At 45.3% G+C, this 20,086-nt stretch overlaps 1 protein-coding gene and 1 long non-coding RNA gene across 2 annotated transcripts in view; both read left to right on the top strand.

Moving 5' to 3' along the window:
• Positions 1-20,086, top strand: part of LOC144484829 (uncharacterized) — a 153,524-nt gene that overhangs the window by 111,495 nt on the left and 21,943 nt on the right. Inside the window, exons 10-11 of the mRNA XM_078203191.1 lie at positions 11,419-11,653; positions 14,015-14,345. Coding sequence (XP_078059317.1) covers positions 11,419-11,653; positions 14,015-14,345 — 566 coding nt within the window. The remainder of the gene's footprint in view (positions 1-11,418; positions 11,654-14,014; positions 14,346-20,086) is intronic.
• On the top strand, positions 6,982-10,423 carry LOC144484847 (uncharacterized). Its single transcript, XR_013496121.1, has 3 exons — positions 6,982-7,119; positions 7,798-7,904; positions 10,218-10,423. It is a non-coding gene; the product is annotated as an uncharacterized LOC144484847 (long non-coding RNA).

Raw genomic sequence — 20,086 nt, 5'->3', positions numbered from 1 at the left:
GTCACCTCACCTGCTGAAACACCATCATGTTCATGAGTGACTGCAAGGACTGGATTTTGCTGTTAATCACATCGAGGTCCCAACCATTTTCATTGGTGTCTGTTTCTGCTGATGTTAATAAACCCTGGCCCAGTTGTAAGATTTGTATTGTGGATTGTCTTGTCTGAGTCCTGAACTCGTAAATAAAAACAAGAAGTGCTGTAAAAACTCAGCAGGTCTGACAGCATCTCTGGAGAGAGAAACAGAGCTAATGTTTTGACACTGAAGAAGAGTCACATTCAACTGGAAACATTAACTGTTCCTGTCTTTACAGATTCTGTCAGACTTACTGAGATTTTGCAGCAACTTCTGTTTTTAGAATGACGGTGAATGCTGGATACATGAATCAGAGATTGGTGTAAAACTGGGATCTGCTCCTAAATCAAAGTGAAACAGCAGGTTAAAGTTTCCAGTCTGGAAAGTACTATGGTTGTTATACTATATATACCATTTTAAGGCTGGTTTTAACTCATTTAAAATAAACCTGTTTAAAATATATTTGTTAAAGTCAGTATTAAAATACGAGTTGGATGAGTTCACAGGAGCCTGTTAACCGCTGGGACAATTATTCAACAAGCATTGGATCTCCAGATAGAGAAGACGCTGCAGTTTGTTTGCAGGAATTCCCTGTTTTATTGATGTGTGTGTGTGTTAGACATCCGGATAACTAAAAATACACAAACCTGGACATCAATGGTGATCTGATTGACAGTTACTCTGGGAATCACTCCCACTGTGAAACTTCAGCACTGACACTGCTGAATGTTGTCGGCTCAGGGAGTGGGACCTCCAGGAGTGGACTGTAAAAAAGGCTGGGTTTCAGTCTCCTGACTAATATATGGTGAGGAACCAGAAAAATCCTTACTGAGGAACTGTCTGGGGTTTTACCAGTGTAGGTTCAGGGGCGAATGATTCCTGACTCCCTGAAATGTCTGATATTGAACCCAGTTTGGAACAAGATTCATTCAGTTTCCAGGAGAATAGAGACAAATATCACCCACAACTGAGAGAGAGAAAAACAGCCACCTTGATCAATGACTTGGATGAAGCCAGATTTGATGATACAAAGATAGGTAGAAAAGCAAGTTGTGAGGTTATTACAAAAAATCTGTAAGGGGCACAGATAAGTTACCTGAATGGACAGAAAAATGGCAGATGGAGTATAGTGCGGAAAAGTGGGAGCTTTTCCACTTTGGCAGGAAGAATAGAGAAGCAAAAAATTGTTTAAATATACAGAAACTGAAGAATACTGCCGTAGAGAGGAATCTGGGTGACCTTGTACATGAATCGTGAACAAATAGGATGAAGGTACAGCAAGTAAAGAAGAAGGCAAATGGAGTGTTGGACTTTACTGCAAGGGGGTGGAGTTTGAAAAAGGGAACTTGCTGCACCTACACAGGACATTGCTGAGAGAGCAGCTGGAATACTGTGTACGGTTCTGGTCTCCCTACTTATGGAATGACATGCTTTCATTGGAATGAGTTCAGAGAAAGTTCACCAGGCCCATTCCTAAGATGAAGGTGTTGCCTTTTGAGGAAAGGTTGTGAAGGTGTAGGGGAGAATTCTCCCATCCCACCCACCACAGGAATCGTAGCAGGCCGGGGGGTGGACCACACAAAGCTCCTTTGACCTCGAGGGGAATTCTCCAGTTTTGGGGCAAGTGAGGCCGCAGAATCCAACTCGTTGTCTTTTGGGGAAGGGTTGCACCTATACTCATTAGGTTTGGAAGAATGAGCAGTGAACATTCTGAAACATGAGATTCTCATGGACAGTTGACAGGCAAGAGGCCAAGAGGATGATTCATGAAGGAGTCTTGAACTTGGTGCCACAGATCTACAAGGAAGCCAAGGGTATTGTTTTAGCCCTTACAGACACCAATACTTTATCCTCAGTTTTAGTCAGGTTAGTCAGAGGTTTAGTCAGGTGTGGTGAAAGCTTCAACCAATCATCTGGCCTTTTGGAACATAATTGCAGTCACAGGGAGATACCATGGAAATGTGGGGATTGTGGGAAGAACATAAGAACTAGGAGCAGGAGTAGGCCATCTGGCCCCTCGAGCCTCATGGCTGATCTTTTTGTGGATTCAGCTCCACTTACCCGCCCGCTCACCATAGCCCTTAATTCCTTTACTGTTCAATAATTTATCTATCCTTGCCTTAAAAACATTCAATGAGGTAGCCCCAACTGCTTCACTGGCCAGGGAATTCCACAGATTCGCAACCCTTTGTGTGAAGAAGTTCCTCCTCAACTCAGTCCTAAATCTGCTTCCCCTTATTTTGAGGCTATGCCCCCAAGTTCTAGTTTCACCCGCCAGTGGAAACAACTTCCCTGCTTCTATCTTATCTATTCCCTTCATAATCTTATATGTTTCTATAAGATCTCCTCTCATTCTTCTGAATTCCAATGAGTATAGCCCCAATTTACTCAGTCTCTCCTCATAAGCCAACCCTCTCAACTCTGGAATCAACCTAGTGAACCTCCTCTGCACCCTCTCCAGAGCCAGTATATCCTTTCTCAAGTAAGGAGACCAAAACTGTACACAGTACTCCAGGTGTGGCCTCAGCAGCACCTTATACAGCTGCAACATAACCTCATGGTTTTTAAACTCCATCCCTCTAGCAATGAAGGACAAAATTCCATTTGCCTTCTTAATTACCTGCTGCACCTGCAAACCAACTCCTTGAGATTCCTGCACAAGGACACCCAGGTCCCTCTGCACAACAGCATGCTGCAATTTTTTACCATTTAAATAACAGTCAGTTTTGCTGTTATTTCTATCAAAATGGATGACCTCACAATTACCAACATTGTACTCCATCTGCCAGACCCTCGCCCACTCACTGAGACTATCTATATCCCTTTGCAGACTTTTAGCGTCCTCTGCACACTTTGCTCTGCCACCCATCTTAGTGTCATCTGCGAATTTTGACACACTACACTTGGTCCCCAACTCCAAATCATCTATGTAAACCGTAAACAATTGCAGTCCCAACACTGATCCCTGAGGCACACCACTAGTCACTGATCGCCAACCAGAAAAACACCCATTTACCCCCACTCTTTGCTTTCTGTTAGTTCACCAATCCTCTATCCATGCTAATTAGGACAGATTAGAGAGAAGGTTAATACTGTCAACATTCAGAACAAACACACTATAAAGGAACAACCGATCTTAAAGACAATCTATTTTGGCGTGTATGGAGGGCATGTACTAATTCAAAATGGTTAAAAGATGTGCGTTTCCTATTTTGGGCAATCACATTAAAATCTGCAACACAGATGGGGATATGGAATGGTGTTAGCTGGGAAGAGTTGGATCAGTTTATCACACCAGGAACACTTAAATGCAGACTGGCGGGCGACACGGTGGCACAGTGGTTAGCACTGCTGTCTCACAGTACCAAGGATCTGGGTTCGATTCCCAGCTTGGGTCACAATCTGCGCAGAGTCTGCACATTCTCCCCCTATCCTCTGGGTGCTCCCTTTTCCTCGTACTGTGCTAAATTCTCCCTCAGTGTACCCAATGTAGGAACTAACCTGTGTTAGAGATATTATAAACATTCATCAAACCGTATTTTCCACATCACTGGTTGATGTGCCTGGTTACTACCATCACCCTCTTCATGAAGTCCTGCTGCTGAAGTACTTTCACCTTGCAATTAGCAGTTTGTCCTGGACACTTACTCACAACATCCCCAATCATTCAGAGTTTGGAATGGTAAGTGACTGGTTTCCTTTCTGCTGTGGAGAAGCTGTGTGTTTTATTTTGCCAGTGAGATAAGTGTTCTCTGAGGGAGTTACAACCAAAGGAGCTTTCAGAATAGATGGTAATTCTATCAGTAATGATTTGAAGTGCTGTTATCACAGTAACCTCGGATCTCTGGGCTAAATGCGCTAGTGGGTATTTAATAATAATAGGGCAGGACTTACTCAGTTAATGGTAGGGCACTGGGGAGAGTTATAGAACAAAGAGATCTAGGGGGACATGTTCATAGGTCCTTGAAAGTGGAGTCACAGGTGGACAGAGTGGTGAAGAAGACATTCAGCATGCTTGGTTTCATTGGTCAGAACATTGAATACAGGAGTTGGGACGTCTTGTTGAAGCTGTACAATACATTAGTAAGGCCACACTTGGAATATTGTGTATAGTTCTGGTCACCCTATTATAGAAAGGATATGATTAAACTAGAATGAGAGCAGAAAGTATTTACCAGGATGCTACCGGGACTTGATAGTTTGAGTTATAAGGAGAGGCTGGATAGACTGGGACCTTTTCCTGGAGCGTAGGAGGCTTAGGGGCGATCTTATAGAGGTCTATAAAATATTGAGGGGCATAGATCAGTTTGGTAGTCAACATCTTTTCCCGAAGGTAGGGGAGTCTAAAACTAGAGGGCATAGTTTAAGGTGAGTGCAAAGAAATGCAAAAGGGTCCAGAGGAGCAACGTTTTCACATAGAGGGTGATGAGTGTCTGGAAAAAATTGCCAGAGGTTGTAATCGAGAGTGGTACAATTTTGTCTTTTAAAAAGCAATTAGACAGTTCATAGAATCATAGAGACTCCACAGTGCAGAAGGAGGCCATTCAGCCCATCGAGTCTGCACTGACACCTGACAAGTATATTGGATTCTTTCAAAATGCACAGTAACTTCTTTGCAGAGTTAATGTAAACCTACTTGTGACAAATAAGTAAACTTTTTAAAAATTTGTAATTGTGAACTTCCAGGATATTTCAGCCTCTGCTAACTCCATAATTCATCTGCGCTATAGCACTGAGAATAGTCCCCATGTTGACTCTTTCGAAATCATGTCACTGAGGTATCTGGGATGTTATTGAATTCAGCTCTGTCAGCTCGTCTGTGTGCTTAACTAACTCGTGAATCCTTAATATCTGCTTAATATACTGGACAGTCGATCCTTCCACAGGATTGTATGTCTTAGAAGTATCAACTGGTAAACCTTTCCCATTCACCTCTTGCACTGCTACATCAGATATAAATTGTTCTGACAGTGCAATTAATCTGATAGATTGTCCAAAGAGCCAGTATAGGGATGAAGGGCCGAATGGATTGCATGTAGAATGGGATGAACAGTCAGCGTCAGGGAATAGAGAGAAAAAGTGAGAGAAACCAATGATTCTGGGATTGAATCCATTCAGAGCACGGTCAGGGGAGGAGAAAGGGAGTGAAAGTTAGAAAAGTTTAAAGACCTCTGCTCATTTGCTGAGGAGAGCAGGGGTTTAAATCACTTTTAGAAATGAAGCATAACACAGCACACATTTTTTGAAAGGTAATTTATCTCAGTTAGGTGACAAATTATTTTCTATTCTTAGCATCACGGTTCAATGGTGCTGTAGTTACCCAGCATTCGCTGCGGGTGTGAAAGTGCCCTGTTCACTCCACCGGACTCATGGTGAACAATCACTGAAACAACTATATGATGACATCAACAAGTTCCATCCCACCATCAGACACACCATGGACTACTCTCTGGAATCGGTTGCATTTTTGGACGCACACATCTCCATCAAGGACGGTCACCGCAGCACTTCACTGTACCGCAAGCCCACGGAATGCTCCACTTCTCCAGCTTCCACCCTAAACACGTTAAAGAAGTCATCCCCTACGGACAAGCCCTCCGTATACACAGGATCTGCTCAGATGAGGAGGATCGCAACAGACACCTCCAGACGCTGAAAGATATCCTCATAAGAACAGGATATGGCGTTCGACTCATCGATCGACAGTTGCGACACGCCACAGCGAAAAACCGCACCGACCTCCTCAGAAGACAAACACGGGACACGGCGGACAGAGTACCCTTCGTCGTCCAGTACTTCCCCGGAGTGGAGAAGCTACAACATCTTCTCCGGAGCCTTCAACATGTTATTGATGAAGATGTACATCTCTCCAAGGCCATCCCCACACCTCCACTTCTTGCCTTCAAACAACTGCACAACCTCAAACAGACCATTGTCCACAGCAAACTACACAGCCTTCAGGAGAACAGTGACCACAACACTACACAACCCTGCCACAGCAGGGTGCCGGATCATCGACATGGATGCCATCATCTCACGTGAGAACACCACCCACCAGGTACACGGTACATACACCTGCAACTCGGCCAATGTTGTCTACCTGATACGCTCCAGGAAAGGATGTCCCGAGGCATGGTACAATGGGGAGACCATGCAGATGCTACGACTACGGATGAATGAACACCGCTCGACAATCACCAGGCAAGAGTGTTCTCTTCCTGTTGAGGAACACTTCAGCGGTCACAGGCATTCGGCCTCTGATCTTCGGGTAAGCGTTCTCCAAGGCGGCCTTCATGACACACAACAACGCAGAATCACTGAGCAGAGACTGATAGCCAAGTTCCACACACATGAGGACGGCCTCAACCGGGATCTTGGGTTCATGTCACACTATCTGTAACCCCCATGACTTGCCTGGGCTTGCAAAATCTCACTAACTGTCCTGTCTGGAGCCAATACACATCTCTTTAACCTGTGCTTGATGCTCTCTCCACTCACATTGTCTGTACCTTTAAGACTTGATTACCTGTGAAGACTCGCATTCCAATCATTATTCTGTAAATTGAGTTTGTGTCTCTGTGCCCTGTTTGTGAACAGAATTCCCACTCATCTGACGAAGGGGCAGCGCTCCGAAAGCTCGTGGCTTTTGCTGCCAAATAAACCTGTTGGATTTTAACCTGGTGTGAGACTTCTTCCTGTGTTGACCCCAGTCCAACGCTGGCATCTCCACGTCATCACGCCACCGGAGCCAGTGCGCAGGCGCAGTTGTATCTAGAGCATGCGCAATGTCACTTTGCTCGGAGCCCTGCGAGTGCAAGGGACGGTGTTTTTTTAGCGGGTGAGAGTTGGTGGGGCGGAGGGAGGAATGGAGCCGGGAGTCGGAGTGGGAAAGGAACGGAGCCTTCACTAACAGCCGCTGGAGGCCGCTAGGCCTGCGGCTCCTCGGTTTGGAACCGCGGGGATTTTCCCGGAAACAGGCCCAGAGTATCTTTGTTCAGAGAGGAGTGAAGCGCATGCGCGGCGATCTGCGTGACGTAACAATGAGTGGGCGGGGTTTCCGTGTTGTGGGGACCAGGAGAGGAAGGATTGATTTTGTTCTCAGTCTGAGCGCAGCACATGGTGACAGCCCAGGGTTAACGACAGGCATTGGCCGAAGGGCGCATGTCCGGCCGTGGAATGAACGTCAGAATTAGGACCAGGAGGAGGCCATTCGGCCTATTTATCCTGCTGTTCTATTCTGCAAGATCCTGGCTGATCTCCATTCTACTTTCCTGACTCTGTCCACCCCTCCCCTTGGCTCCTGTGTCGATCAAAAATCTGTTCAACTCAGCCTTGAATAAATTCATTGACCCAACCTCCAGTACTCACTGATTTTTGATTTGATTTATTATCGTCACATGTATTAACATACAGCCACTCGGCCCATCGAGTCTGCACCAACAACAATCTCACCCATCCCGTAACCCCACATGTTCACCCTCCCAGTCCCTCTGACACCTAGGGGAAATTTAGCATGGCAAATTTACCTAACCCACACATCTTTGCACTGTGGGATGAAACCCTCGCAGACACGGGGAGAATGTGCAAACTCCACACAGTCACCCGAGGCCGGAATTGAACCTGGGTCCCAGGTGCTGTGAGGCAGCAGTGCTAATCATTGCGCCACTGTGCCCCCTAAGTCAACTGACACTTATGACTTTTGTAATCTCCTTTTTCAGGGAGTTAGAAGATTTGATGACCACCAGATTTTCTCTGCTTCCAATCCATCTGATTTATTTCCATCTTCAGTCTCCAGCAGGAGATTTTAAATTTGATAATCTGTTCAATAGGTGAGTATCACTGAGTATTCATGCACAATTTACAGCTTTTACTGCTGCTCTGTTTCCATGTCTATGGGGCTGGTGTGACTCATTTACAGTAGATCCTATTCCATGTCTATCCATTGCCCTGTTTCATCTCTGCCATCCCCAATCACCACTCTGTCATTGTCTAACTTCCACTGCCTCTGATAATGGTTGTATTTTAACCATGTTTAGTATTTTATTGTTATTCCTGCCAGTTGTGTCTCAATGAGGTTTCCATTACTGCCCATCTCCCCGGCTGTTCACTGTTGATTTGCCAGCTTTATCTTCCCATGGCCAGGGGAATTGTTTTTCTTGTGCTAAAGTCTGTTTCTCTTCCACTTCTGGGCTTATATTGACCATCAATATCTGCCCCATTTTTATTTCCCGTAATTAGAATACAGGAAGAGGCCACCCATCCCATCAAGTCTGCACCATCTCTCCGAAAAGGCAGACTTTCCAACGCAGACACTTCCCTCCGCCCTATCCCCGTAACACTGCATATTCACCATGGCTAATCCACTTAATTTACACATCTTTGGACACTCAGGGGATATTGAGCATGGTCAATCCATCTAACCTGCCAATCTGTAGACCATGGGAGGAAACGGGAACACCCGGAGGAAACCCACGCAGACATGGGGAGAACATGTACACTCCACACAGACAGTCACCCAAGGCTGGAATCGAACTCGGGTCCCTGGTTCTGTGAAGCACATCCTGAAATGTTAACTTTCTTTCTGCTTTCACAGTTTCTGCCCGACCGATTGAGTATTTCCACCACTTGCTCCTTTTTATTTCCAATTTCCAGCAACTGCAGTATTTGGTTTTTGTTTGATTTCAGGCATTGCTCATGGCACAAATCTAGAAACAGAGATGGACTGATGAAGTCCATGTGTCGAGATTTGTGTCGAGGTGGGTGTTGGTTGGAGAGGCTGCGCACTACCTCCAGCGCACGTCCTTTTCCATGCTGTGTTAAAATGGTTAAAGAACATAAGGCCATTTAAGCCCATCCAGGCTCTGTGGAGGAAGAGTCAATGAGTCTGACACCCCTACTCTTTCCTCACACCCCATGTCTCTTTTTTCTCTTCAGCAGCTTGTTAAATTCTCTTTGGTTTTTGTATCAGTTGGAGCTGGAGATGAAGGGGAAACTGCTGCATTTGGAACTCAGTTGGGCCCAGAAGTTTCCAATGTGAAATTGGCCATGGAGGTAGATTCTAGGTAGATCAGATTGTTAAATGGATAGTGTGATCACAATATCAAAGATTATTGTTTTAAGAGCAACTTTTTTTGCAGATATTTTTAATCTATTTTACATCGATACTTATGAAATTTGTTCTTGGGATTTGGGGGTCACCAACAAGACCAGCAGCAAATATTCCCCATCCCCAGTTACCTGTGGAGAAGATGATGTTTGACCTTCTTCAAGGGAGCACAGGGGCTGACATATGAACAAGATTTGATGTGAGTAAGGACATGGGTAGCAGGTTGTATGGTCACCTGGAGAATGTGGGGGGCATGGATGTGGAGGGTTGGTTTGGCGTGCATTAGAATTATAAAGTCTGGAGGTAACAATGGAATGGAGAGAGTTTCAGGAGCAGATGAGCTCAGGCTGGGGTGGAATTAGACAATGTTCCCGAGGTGGAACTAGGTGGTCTTGGTGATGACATGGTTATGTGGTTGGAAGCTCTGCTTGGGGTAAAACGTGACATTTAGGTTGTGAACAGTCTGGTTCAGTTTTAGAGAGTTTCTTGGAAGAGAAATGGAGTAAGTGGCTGGAGCGTGGAGTTTTTTTTCAGCTCATCTTCCCAATATTTAAATGGATGAAATTTCTGTTCGTCCAGTTCTGGGTGTCAGATAAGTCAGGATGGTGTGTGACTTGGAGAGTAACCTGGGGTTGATTGTGTTCACATACACCTGCTACTCTGGTGCTTCCAGATGGTGTAGGTTGAGGGTTTGGGATACTCTGTCAAAGTTCTGGTTGTGATATAGAATGTAAAATCACAACCTTTTGCACCTGCCTCTTTCTCTCTCCTCCCATAGAGGGCAGTGTCTTCTGCAGACCCAGACTGGGTGGTAGGTTCCCTTCCCTGCAGGACATTTTTTTGAGTTCCAACGCTGGCATCTCCACATCATGGACATTAGTGAACCAGTTGGGTTTTTATGACAATCCAGCAGTTCTCATGGTTACTTTTCCCAGTGCCGGCCCCACAAATTACCAGATTCATTCAGCTCAATTTCACAACCTGTTTTTGTGGGTTCTCTCTCACTCCTTTTTTCTGTTTTAAATTAATTTCACAGAGTGTTAGAAGAGGAGAATTTGCAGTCAAGAATCTTAGACCAAATATCACATCAGGATCTGATGGAATTGCCCCGTTGGAACCTGGTTATCATTCGGCTTTTAAACATTGAAGGACAAAGCATTGTTCACAGAGGATGGAACCGTTCTCTGTGTGGACGAGGCTTCAGCTGATCATCTGGCCTCAGGAGCGACAAATGTAAATATACTGAGGAGAACTGTGAGAAGGGATTCAGTTATCCGTCGGAACTGGAAACTCATCGCGCAGTCACACCAGGGAGCAGCCATTCACCTGCTCTGTGTGTTGGACGGGATTCACTCCATCATCCAACTTGTTGTCTCACTGACATATTCACATTGTGGGGAGATTGTTCAAATTCTCCAGAGGTGCAAAGGGATTCACTCAGTCATCCCACCTTATGGCACACAAACAAGTTCATACTCGGAAGTGATTTTTTTAATTGTCCAGACTGCAAGAAAAGTTATAAAAGTCCCAGGGAAGTGATATCCAGCAACGTGTTCACACTGACAAGAGACTGTTCCAGTGCTCTCACCGTGGGACTGGGTTCAGCAATCATCTCACCTCACTTTACACCAGCAAGTTCACACTAGGGAGAAGTTGTTCATTTGTCCCGAGTATAAGAGATTCATTCAGACATCCCACCTCATGGAACACAAGCTAGTTCACACTGGAGAGAGGCCATTCACCTGCTCCGAGTGTGGGAAAGGATTCACTCACTTATCCAAACTGCTGAGACACCAGCGAGTTCACAGTGAGGAGAGACCTTTTAAATGCCCAGACTGCAAGAAGTGCTTTAAAGGTTCTGGAGACCTGAAGTCCCACCGACATGTTCACCGTGATCAGAGACCGTTCAGGTGCTCTCAGTGTGGGATGGGGTTCAGAAGATCATCTGAACTCACGGTGCACCAGCGGGTTCACACTGGGGAGAGACCGTACACCTGCTCAGAGTGTGGGAAGAGATTCATTCAGTCATCGCAATTCACAGCACACAAGCTAGTTCATACTGGGGAGAGGCCATTCATCTGCTCAGAGTGTGGAAAAGGATTCACTCGTTCATCCAACCTGCTGACACACCTGCAAGTTCACTCAGACGAGAGACCTTTTAAATGCCCAGACTGCGGGAAGTGCGATAAAAGTACAAGGGAACTGATGCGCCATCAACATGTTCACACTGATGAGAGACCGTTTAGATGCTCTCACTGTGGGACTGGGTTCAGGCGATCATCTCATCTCACTGTACATCAGCGCACTCACACTGGGGAGAAGCCGTTCAGCTGCTCTCAGTGTGGGAAGGGGTTCACTCAGTCATCCAACCTGCTGACCCACCAACGCATTCACACTGGGGAGAGGCCATTCACCTGCTCTGTGTGTGGGAAGGGATTCTCTCAGTCATCCATCTTACTGAGACACCAGAGAGTTCACCAGTGATTGAGAGAGTTGGATTTTCTTAATCACATTTAGGACTGAACAGTATTCATTGATGTTAATAACCCCAACAATACGTGTTAATTTTCTGTATAAAAGTCAAATAAACAAGCTTTATGTTGAACACAGTATATTGGGTCTTTTTAATATCCCGAACACAAATCCATTCCTTTTGTTCCCCATTTCTCCATCCTCACCTCCAACAATAAGTGTGAGGAGCTCATGGAGTTTCTTTGTCAGATTGAGACAATCTGATCAGCTGCCTCTGCTGTTTCCCTCCCTGCCGCAAGCCACCCTGGCCAAACTATCCCGAATGTTTCTCCTTGGCTGAGCCTTGGACTCACACCTTCCTCCAGTCTAATGATCTGTCTGAAATTCACTCTGTCAATGCTGCATTAGTTACCCAGAGCACCCCATAAAGTCCCTGTCCCTGATTCTAGGTACCCAGTGCACAGATAGGGAATTGGCATGTGCTCTGAGCATGCATAGTCTGGTGCTGTTGCTGACAAATTGAGCATTGTGTGGGGCCTGCCAATTGTGGGTAAGCCGGCGTGGGGAGCTGGAAACTGTGGGTGAAGACAGGTTCAGAAGGGGACCTAAACACTGGGTGAATGTGAGTGGGGTGGGGTGGCAGGAAACCTTAAGTGAGCACAAGCCTGGGGAGCCTGGAAAAATGCAGGTGAACACAAGGGGAGAGCGGCTGAAACTGTGGATGAAGAGTGGGGAGTCTGGAGACTTGATTTTTAAAAAATTATTCTTGTCACATGTGTTAGTATAAAGTGAAAAATATTGTTTTTTGTGCACTATGCAGGCAAAGCATACCATACATAGGAAAGGAGAGAGTGCAGAATGTAGTGTTACAGTCATAGCTAGGGTGCGGAGAAAGACCTTAATGCAAGGTAGGTCCATTCAAGAGTCAGATGGCAGTCGGGAAGAAACTGTTTTTGTGTTAGTTGGTGCATGACCTTAGGTCCAGGGTGCGTGGGGTCCTTGATTATGCTGGCTGCTTTGCCAAGGCAGCGGGAAGTGTAGACAGTGTCAATGGATGGGAGGCTGGTTAACAAAGTGGGGTCCATGAGTGAATACACAGGAACCCTCTCCCATCCCTCAAACATCTTGTTTAGGCTCTGTGTAAACAATTTCTTCCTCAGATCCCTGCCTTCATGTCTTCCCAAACCTTAAATCTGTTTCCCAAGTCCTTGTCCCATCAGCTAATGGGAACAGCTTTTTTTTGTCCACCTTGTCTCAATCTCTCATACAGCTCCATGAATTCTGCCCTCAACCTGCTTTAGTGCAAGGAGATCAACCCTAGATTCTCCAACTAACCATGTCACTAAATTCCCTCATCCCTGCTATCCTTCTGGTAAATCTCCTCTGCACCCTCTCATTCTTCTTCACATCCCCCAGCCACACATCCTGTATTATACAATCCTGTACTCTACAAATTCTGATGCACAAGGTATACATACTTATAGGCCAGCAGTCTGCATAAAGATTGTCAGATGGTCTCTGTGTCCCAGACAGGACACGGTGAGCATGGATCTGTTGGTGAGCCTTAATCAGCAACTTCAGGAGAATTGGGAGGGTGTATAATGGGTACAACAGAGTAAGAAAAGAGGGAGAGAGTGAGGGATGGAGCTTTGAGGGAAAGAATGAGGAAATATTGTTCCATAGAAGCTATAATTTTCTGTTCTGAATTTCTATCCTGGACTGACAGTGATGACTGTTGTCAATTTCTTTTGCAGGATATCTGGAAATGAGAATTTTCAGTAAGAAATCTCAAACCAAACATCACATCAAGGTCTCACAGAGTTACTCAATTTATCAGGTCCTGATAATCATTGGCCTTTGAGTTGAGAAGGAGAAATGTTTTTCTCTTAAATCTACTTCAAAATATTTTGAACATCAGTGAGACTGTAAAAGCACCGAGACACACAGGCTCTCACACACAGTGAGAGTGTACCAGTGAACTGACTGGAAAGAGCTATAATCAGTTACACAGCCTGAATAAACATCACCCCATTTACAGTGAGGAGAAACTATACATGTGTTCTGTGTGTGGACGAGGCTTCAACTGATTATCCAACCTGGAGAGATACAAGGACACCGGCGCCATGGAGAAACCCTGGAAATGTGAGGACTATGGGAAGGAATCCCGTTCCCCATCAGAGCTGGAGATTCATCGACGCATTCACACCGGGGAGAGGCCATTCACCTGCTCTGACTGGGAAAGGATTCACTCATTTAAAAAACCTGCGGATGCACCAGCGAGTTCACAGTGGAGAGAAGCCATTCACCTGCTTTGTGTGTGGGAAGGGATTCACTCACTCATGGAATCTGTTGACACACCAGCGACTTCACACTGGAGAGAGGCCATTCACCTGCTCTGAGTGTGGGAAGGGATTCAGTCGCTTATGCAGCCTGCAAACACATCAGCATGTTCACACTGGGGAGAGACCATTCAACTGCTCTGAGTGTGGCAGGAGATTCATTCAGTTGTCCCATCTGCTGGCACATCAGCGAGTTCACACTGGAGAGAGGCCATTCACCTGCTCTGAATGTGGGAAGGGATTCATTGAATCATTCACCCTGCAGATGCACCAGCGAGTTCACACTGGAGAGAGGCCGTTCACCTGCACTGAGTGTGGGAAGGGATTCACTCAATCATCTAACTTGCTGACACATCAACGGGTTCACAGTGGGGAGAGGCCATACATCTGCTCCTTGTGTGGAAAGGGATTCACTCAGTTATCCCATCTGCAGACACACCAGCGAGTTCACAAGTGATTACAGAGAATGGATTCTGCCACCTCCTGACATACCAGAGAGTTCACAGCGGGGAGAGGCCATTCAGCTGCTCCAAGTGTGGGAAGAGATTTGCTCATTCGAACAATCTACAGTCACACCAGCGAGTTCACACTGGAGAGAGACCGTTCCCCTGCTCCGTGTGTGGGAAGGGATTCACTCAGTCATCAAACCTGATGAAACACCGTCAAGTCCACAAGTGATTACAGAGGTGTGATTCTGATGTTAACATTCCTATAACTGGCTGGAGTTTAATATTCTGGAGGTGTCAAGATTTTCAGGGCTGCACGTCCCTTTCTAAAAGCATCATCTGTGATCTTTCTCCTTAATTCAAGAATTCTCAACAGAAACCTGGTTGCAGTAAAATTCAACCTTAAATTGATCTTTGATGCAAAATTCAGTGTCTGAAAGTTTCCACTGATAAACATCTCCGTAGAAAGTAGTGATTAATCCTTCCTGTTAGTTCTCACTGACTTTTTCACAGCGACACCTCAATTGGGAAACTGTATTGTGAAGGAACCTAAACAAAAAATGAAATATTTTGAACAAAACAGTGAAATATTTAACAGGCTCATCAATAAAAGCTTCATCAATCAACACTGATGTTGATGAAACTGGGAAGTTGATGAAACTGGGAAGTCGCTGAGTTCAATAATTTCTGACACAGCAGAAGCAACATTTGGTAAAGGTGGAACCCACAACAAAGACTGGTTTGAGACCCACTCAGCAGAGATGACTTCTGTCATTGAAGCAAAAAGCAAAGGCTACCTGATGTACAACATCAACCCAACAGCTGAAACACTGCATCACTTGGAAGTAGCCAAGACAGATGTGTAAAAAGCAACAAGAGACTGTGCAAATAAACACTGCATCTTCCTGTGTGAATAATTCCAAACTGCCTGTGGCATGATTATCTGCATGCTGTGCATGATGGGATCAAGAGGCCACTTTGTCCTACAATCACTAAAGTTGCCCCCCTGAAATCAGCAAATGATGAAGTTCTCACCAACAAGTAAACAGATGTCCCGCTGGGTTGAATACGACTGTGAGCCGTACTCCATGGGACAGACATGTCCCAGTCTCTGCTTGACTCTCCTGCAGCTTCCTGACATGGTTGAGTTGGATGAGGAACCCTCATAATTTGAGCTGCGAAAGGCCATAGATTGCAGAGCAAGGAGAGAGCCTCCTGGCAAGGATGGAATTACAGCTGAACTGGTCAAACACAGAAAGTCACATCTATTGTTTCCACCTCCTTCCCTGCTGGGAGGCAGGAACCATTCCACGTGCGTGAAGCAAAAATCATCACAATGTACAAAAACAGCAGTGACAGAGGAGATTGCAACAACTACAGGGACATCTCACTCCTTAGCATCATTGGGAAGGCCTTTGTGAGGGTGATGTTTAAAATACTGCAGCTACTTGCAGACTGAGTGTATCCATAGAACATAGAACAGTACAGCACAGAACAGGCCCTTCGGCCCACGATGTTGTGCCGAGCTTTATCTGAAACCAAGATCAAGCTATCCCACTCCCTATCATCCTGGTGTGCTCCATGTGCCTATCCAATAACCGCTTAAATGTTCCTCAAGTGTCTGACTCCACTATCATTGCAGGCAGTCTATTCCACACCCCAACCACTCTCTGCGTAAAGAACCAAGCTCTGATATCCTTCCTATATCTCCCACCACGAACCCTATAGTTATGCCCCCTTGTAATAGCTCCATCCACCCGAGGAAATAGTCTTTGAACGTTCACTCTATCTATCCCCTTCATCATTTTATAAACCTTTATTAAGTCTCCCCTCAGCCTCCTCCGCTCCTGAGAGAACAGCCCTAGCTCCCTCAACCTTTCCTCATAAGACCTACCCTCCAAACCACGCAGCTTCCTGGTAAATCTCCTCTGCACTCTTTCCAGCGCTTCCACATACTTCTTATAGTGAGGTGACCAGAACTGCACACAATATTCCAAATGTGGTCTCACCAAGGTCCTGTACAGTTGCAGCATAACCCCACGGCTCTTAAACTCCAAAAAAAGTTGAGGCATTAGAAAGGGAACAGAGAAAATTTACAATAATTATATCAGAAATGTGTAGGTACTAGATACTAGGAAAGGATTGACAAGCTGGGTCTCTTTTTTTTCAGACTGCAAAACCTTCAATCCACCAAGCGAACTACTAGGATATACCCGCTCCCTCCTTTTACTGTGGATAATGGGCCTGTATAATCAACCTGCAAAGTTTCCCAGGGAACATCATTCAGATGGGATGTGTCCATTTGGACATTTTATTTCACAGAGCCAGATTAATTTGGACACAGATTCAGGTGGTGAGGAACATCCTCCTGTTTCCTCAGCCACCGGTAGTAATTATGAACATAAGGATGAATCAAAAGAGAAACACTTCCTAATTTAATCCCTAAACTAAACTCGTTGTTTTGTAAGACATCACAATGCAGCAAGTTAAATTCAATCCACCTTGTAGGATTGTTCAGTCCTTACTCGTTGTGAGCCATAAGGGAAAGTTGTTCCTATGGTCTACGGCCTATCTGACCACAGTCACATCAGAGTCAGGATCGTGACAAGTTTTAAAATCAGGTTTAACTGGAGTCTGTCAGACCAGTGCCAATGATTATGTTTTGGGTGAAGTCCATGGAATCTCCTCCAAAGCAGCTTGCTTGGTGAGTCAGTCTGCCTGGTTCTTACTATCACCCTCTTCACTAACTCCTGCTGCTGGTCTACCTTCACCTTACAAATAGCAATTTGTCCCGAACACTTACCAGCAACATCCCCAATCATTCAGAGTTTGGAGTGGTGGGTGATTTTTTTTTTTGCCAGAGAAGTTGTTTCCAGTGAAGGAGATACAACTAATGAAACTTTCAGAATAGTTGGTGATTCTAAAAGTAATGGGCTGTATTGATGATGTCCTCAGATTTCTGGGCTAAATAGTGTGGTGCCAATTTAATAAGGATGCCACATACTGTCACTGGAAATCAAAGACACAGCGCCAGACTGATATGGACCTGATTCATAAAACCCAGATCAATCTACGAACTCTAATACAGTCAAACAGGGATATGACTTTAACAGGATTGGACTTTGTCTCTGTCTTCTGATAGGTATGTGGGATTCTTTCATGCTCCAATATCCCAGCCTAGTGATAATTGTGAAGTTTCAGGATATTAATGTCTTTACTTTGTAATTTCACAATTCATCTACTCTTTAACACCAGGAGCACTCCCTTTATTCACAATGTTACCATGGCTTGTCCAGTCTGTAGAATCATCCAATTAAAGTCTAACAGGTACTCTGCGTTTCACTCCAGTGAGCATTTAATATATGCTTAATAAACGGGACAATCAATCTTTGCACACAGGTGAATGTGTCTGAGATGTATCAACCTGGAATACCTTTTCCATTAAGCTCTCAGTTCACGAGAGCATATATATATTTGAGTCATAGAGGTTTACAGCATGGAAACAGGCCCTTTGACCCAACTTGTCCATGCCGCCCTTTTTTTTAAACCCCTAAGCTAATCCCAATTGCCCGCATTTGGCCCATATCCCTCTATACCCATCGTACCCATGTAACTATCTAAATGCTTTTTAAAAGACAAAATTGTACCCGCCTCTATGACTACCTCTGGCAGCTTGTTCCAGACACTCACCACCCTCTGTGTGAAATGATTGCCCCTCTGGACACTTTTGTATCTCTCCTCTCTCACATTAAACCTATGCCCTCTAGTTTGAGACTCCCCTATCTTTGGGAAAAGATATTGACTATCTAGCTGATATGTGCCCCTCATTATTTTATAGACCTCGATAAGATCACCCCTCAGCCTCCTACGCTCCAGAGAAAAAAGTCCCATCTATCCAGCCTCTCCTTATAACTCAATCCATCAAGTCCCGGTAGCATCCGAGTAAATCTTTTCTGCAATCTTTCTAGTTTAATAATATCCTTTCTATAATAGGGTGACCAGAATTGCACACAGTATTCCAAGTGTGGTCTTATTGTTCTGACTTTGCCAACAGGGCTGTGGAATTTATTGGATAGATCTTCCAAAGGCCAGCACAGGCATACTGAGCTGAATGGTTTCCATCCATCTGTATCATTCTGTAAAACAATGAATATTCAGAATCAGGATGAGACAGAACGAGAGGAACCAGTGACTGTGCGATTGAATCCAGACAGTCAGCAGCAGGGAAAGGGAAAGAGAGGAGACAGTGTAAAAGCTTCCCACAGGAGAATTTGAGTAATTTAACATAGCAGATCATCAATTCGCAATAATTTGCGTTTTTTAAAAATTAACTTATCTCAATAGCTAACAATGTTATTTTATATTCACTGTTTGAGGTTACAATGGCGCTGCTGTTAACCACCATTCCCTGCGGATGTGAAAGTACCCTATTCACTCCACAGGAGCCCACTGCGCAGGCGCGGTGCTGTATGTGACGCATGCGCAATGCCACTTTGTTCGGAGCCCTGCCGGTGTCGGAGTCGCTTTTTTCAACGGGTGAGAGTGTGTGGGGCGGAGGGAGGAATGAAGCTGGGAGTCGGGGTGGGGAGGGAGGAATGGAGCCAGGAGTCAGGGTGGGGAGGGAGTGGAGGCTTCACAAACACCCGCTGTAGGCCGCAAGATCCGAATAAGACCTTCCGGTCCCGGGTTTGCAGCTGCGGGGATTTTATCCGGGATCAGGCCCAGTGCCGTGGCCGCCAGCTTTGTTCCGCGGGGAGCAGAGCGCATGCGCGGCCAGTAGGCGGTGCTTCAGGGTCCCGGTGACCAGGAGAGGAAAGGTTTGACTCATTGACTGACAGGGCGGGTTAATTGGCGCTCTCTTCAGAGAGGGAAGATGCTGCAGGGCGAATGTGCGGCCATCCGAATAACAGAAGAAAATATAATCAGAATTAGGAGCATGAGGAGGCCATTCGACCCATCAAGGTTGCTCTGCGATTCAATAAACTCATGGCTCATCTGATCAAGAAAATGCTGGAAAATCTCAGGTGTGACAGCATCTTTGGAGAGAGAATAGAGCTAAAGTTTCAAATCTGGATGACCCGTCGTCAGAGCTCATCTGTTCATTGTCATAACTCAGTTTTCCTCCAGCCTCTCTCACCCTTAACTCCCTTGGAGGTGAAACTCCCGGTGCGAACACAGCCTTGAATATACTCAATGACCAGTCTCCACTGCCCACTGGGGGAGAGAACTCCACGGGCTACTGGCCCTCTGAGAGATGCAATTGCTCCTCATCTCTGTCCCTTTTTTTAAACTGTCCCTGCAATTTTTGATTCCCTGATATGGGGAAACAGCACTTACCCTGTCAAGTACCCTCAGAATCATATGTGCTTCAGTTAGATCTCCTCTCATTTATCTAAAATCCAATGAGTATCGACGCACCCTGTTAACCTTTCCTTAATAAACACACTTCTTTATGCCAGGAATTATCGTAGTGGACCTTGTCTGAGCTGCAACCAGTGTCAGCATTTCAATCTTAAATAATCCTATGCCAGGAAACAGAAGGAGAGGATGTTATGAATTTATATTCTGGACTAACTAATGGATTTTGGAAACTCCTTTTACGGTTAGAAGGGGAGGATTTATACACAGCAATCTCAAAACAAGAAAAA

The sequence above is a fragment of the Mustelus asterias genome, unplaced genomic scaffold, assembly GCF_964213995.1.
Source record: "Mustelus asterias unplaced genomic scaffold, sMusAst1.hap1.1 HAP1_SCAFFOLD_129, whole genome shotgun sequence".
Classification (NCBI taxonomy): domain Eukaryota; kingdom Metazoa; phylum Chordata; class Chondrichthyes; order Carcharhiniformes; family Triakidae; genus Mustelus; species Mustelus asterias.
This window is presented reverse-complemented; position numbering and strand designations above follow the sequence as displayed.